The 1,749-nt window shown below is 47.6% G+C and overlaps 1 protein-coding gene across 1 annotated transcript; it reads left to right on the forward strand.

Annotated features, from left to right (window-relative positions):
* The first annotated feature begins 249 nt into the window (after positions 1-249).
* Positions 250-1,491, forward strand: LOC140229469 (uncharacterized). Its single transcript, XM_072309722.1, has one exon. The coding sequence runs from the start codon at positions 250-252 to the stop codon at positions 1,489-1,491; it is 1,242 nt and encodes a 413-aa protein (XP_072165823.1).
* The last annotated feature ends 258 nt before the right edge of the window (positions 1,492-1,749 follow it).

A 1,749-nucleotide genomic window follows, 5' to 3' on the forward strand; every position in this document is an offset into this window, starting at 1 on the left:
CAAGAAAACAGAAAAATACAGAGGAGGGCGCTCTTCACCGACTCTGAAATTGTTACGACGATTTTTCTCTGCGGTGAAAACCTCTAAATCTGCAATCATAGAAACTGTTTTGGAAAGAAATTTGTGACTGAAGATTATATTGGAACACTTGTGAATCCTTTGTGCTGACTGGAATGGTGGATGACAACTCTGAAATAGAAAATAGCAGGATTTGATTTGAACTTCAGCACACAGATCCTGACTTTGAAAATGGCGGCACGCAGTGACACGTCATACGGCGAGAAAGCGGCCCATGCTTTCCCTTCTGCGAAACCTGAGGAACAGCTTGGAGGTAAGCCAGTCTTCCTGAAAAATAAAGACATACTATCAGTGAGTGAGAAGGGAATGTCAAACGAGGACATGTACAAATGCCTCATCCGTAGTGTGCAAGGACGAGAAATTAAGGGGATACAGAGAATTCGTGGTCTATGGAGGCTGTACGTGGAAAATCGGGAGTCAAGAATGAAACTGATAACAAATGGCTTGAACATCAAAAATGCCAATGTCGCAGTGTATGACCAAAACCCTTTCATCACAGCTGGGAAAGAAAACAGTCTACGTCTCCTCATCAGAGACATACCACTTTCAGTTCTCGACACTGTCATCACCGATGAACTGGAAAAATGCAAACACAAGGTCCTCGGTGCCCCTATCCGTGAACGTCTCCGTGTAGATGGTCTGCTCACTGACTGCCTGACCGGCAACCGGATAGTCTACATACAGCATCCATCGAAGCCCCTGCCTCGAGACATGAACTTTGGTATTTTTAAAGCCAAAGTCTACCACTATGGCCAGATCGTACCACCTGCAAGGGCAAACCTCATGTGCTCACGTTGTTTGAATGCAGGGCATCACCGGTCGCAATGCAGCAACCCCATCGTCTGTCGACGATGCAAACAGCCCGGACACCTGCAACAGGAATGCTCCTTCGAGACCCCGCCCACCTCACCGACCAGAGACACCAGCGAACATGGACCGATGCCAGCACCATCGCCTTCCCCGTCGGCATCAGCCTCTGCTGCTACACCACCAGTGCACCTGATCGAACAGCTGATCGCATCGGGTCGACAAGCCGCAAGTACAGCGAGTGCACGTCAATCACTCCATGACAACCAGACGCACATTCAGCCCAAGATTACGCAATACCTAGTCGGGGATCGCAACGCCTCACAGCCGCGACAGTCCGCTGACAAGTCCAACGGAGAAATTTCAACTCCTACGCCGACAGAGCCTGTCACTGACCTCGCAGCAGACCGGTCGGAGATGACCGACTCTCGCACACACTCGGAAGCTTCGAGCGAAGAATCATCGAGCGAAGATGACGGCGTGGAAGCGTTGTCTGAACTCTCCGCTGAGTCACCGGAACTACCTAAACGGGCAACAAAAGAAAAGAAAGTGAAACAAACGAAACGGAAGCAGAAATCTTCGAAAAAAGTGCCAAAGAAGAGATGAGTGAAGTGATAAAGAATATACTTGTGTTCTCTTTTCCCTTTATCTGAATGGCGAACTGTCATATAATCAGTTCAAATGCAAGAGGTTTAAGAAATAAAGACAAAAGAAGTCAAGTTTTTCATTGGTGTAAGCACCAGAAGGCAGATATTGTACTTTTTCAAGAGACATACTGGTGCAGTGATTTTGAATCAATTGTCAGAAGTGAATGGCGGGGTCCGTGCTTTTTTGCGCATGGATCAAATCATTCACGAGGAGTTT

The sequence above is a fragment of the Diadema setosum genome, chromosome 6 (genome assembly GCF_964275005.1).
Source record: "Diadema setosum chromosome 6, eeDiaSeto1, whole genome shotgun sequence".
Taxonomy (NCBI): domain Eukaryota; kingdom Metazoa; phylum Echinodermata; class Echinoidea; order Diadematoida; family Diadematidae; genus Diadema; species Diadema setosum.

What these genes read in the sequence shown, in the direction of transcription:
- LOC140229469 (XM_072309722.1), top strand. Translation starts at nt 250, where the DNA reads ATGGCGGCACGCAGTGACACGTCATACGGCGAGAAAGCGGCCCATGCT.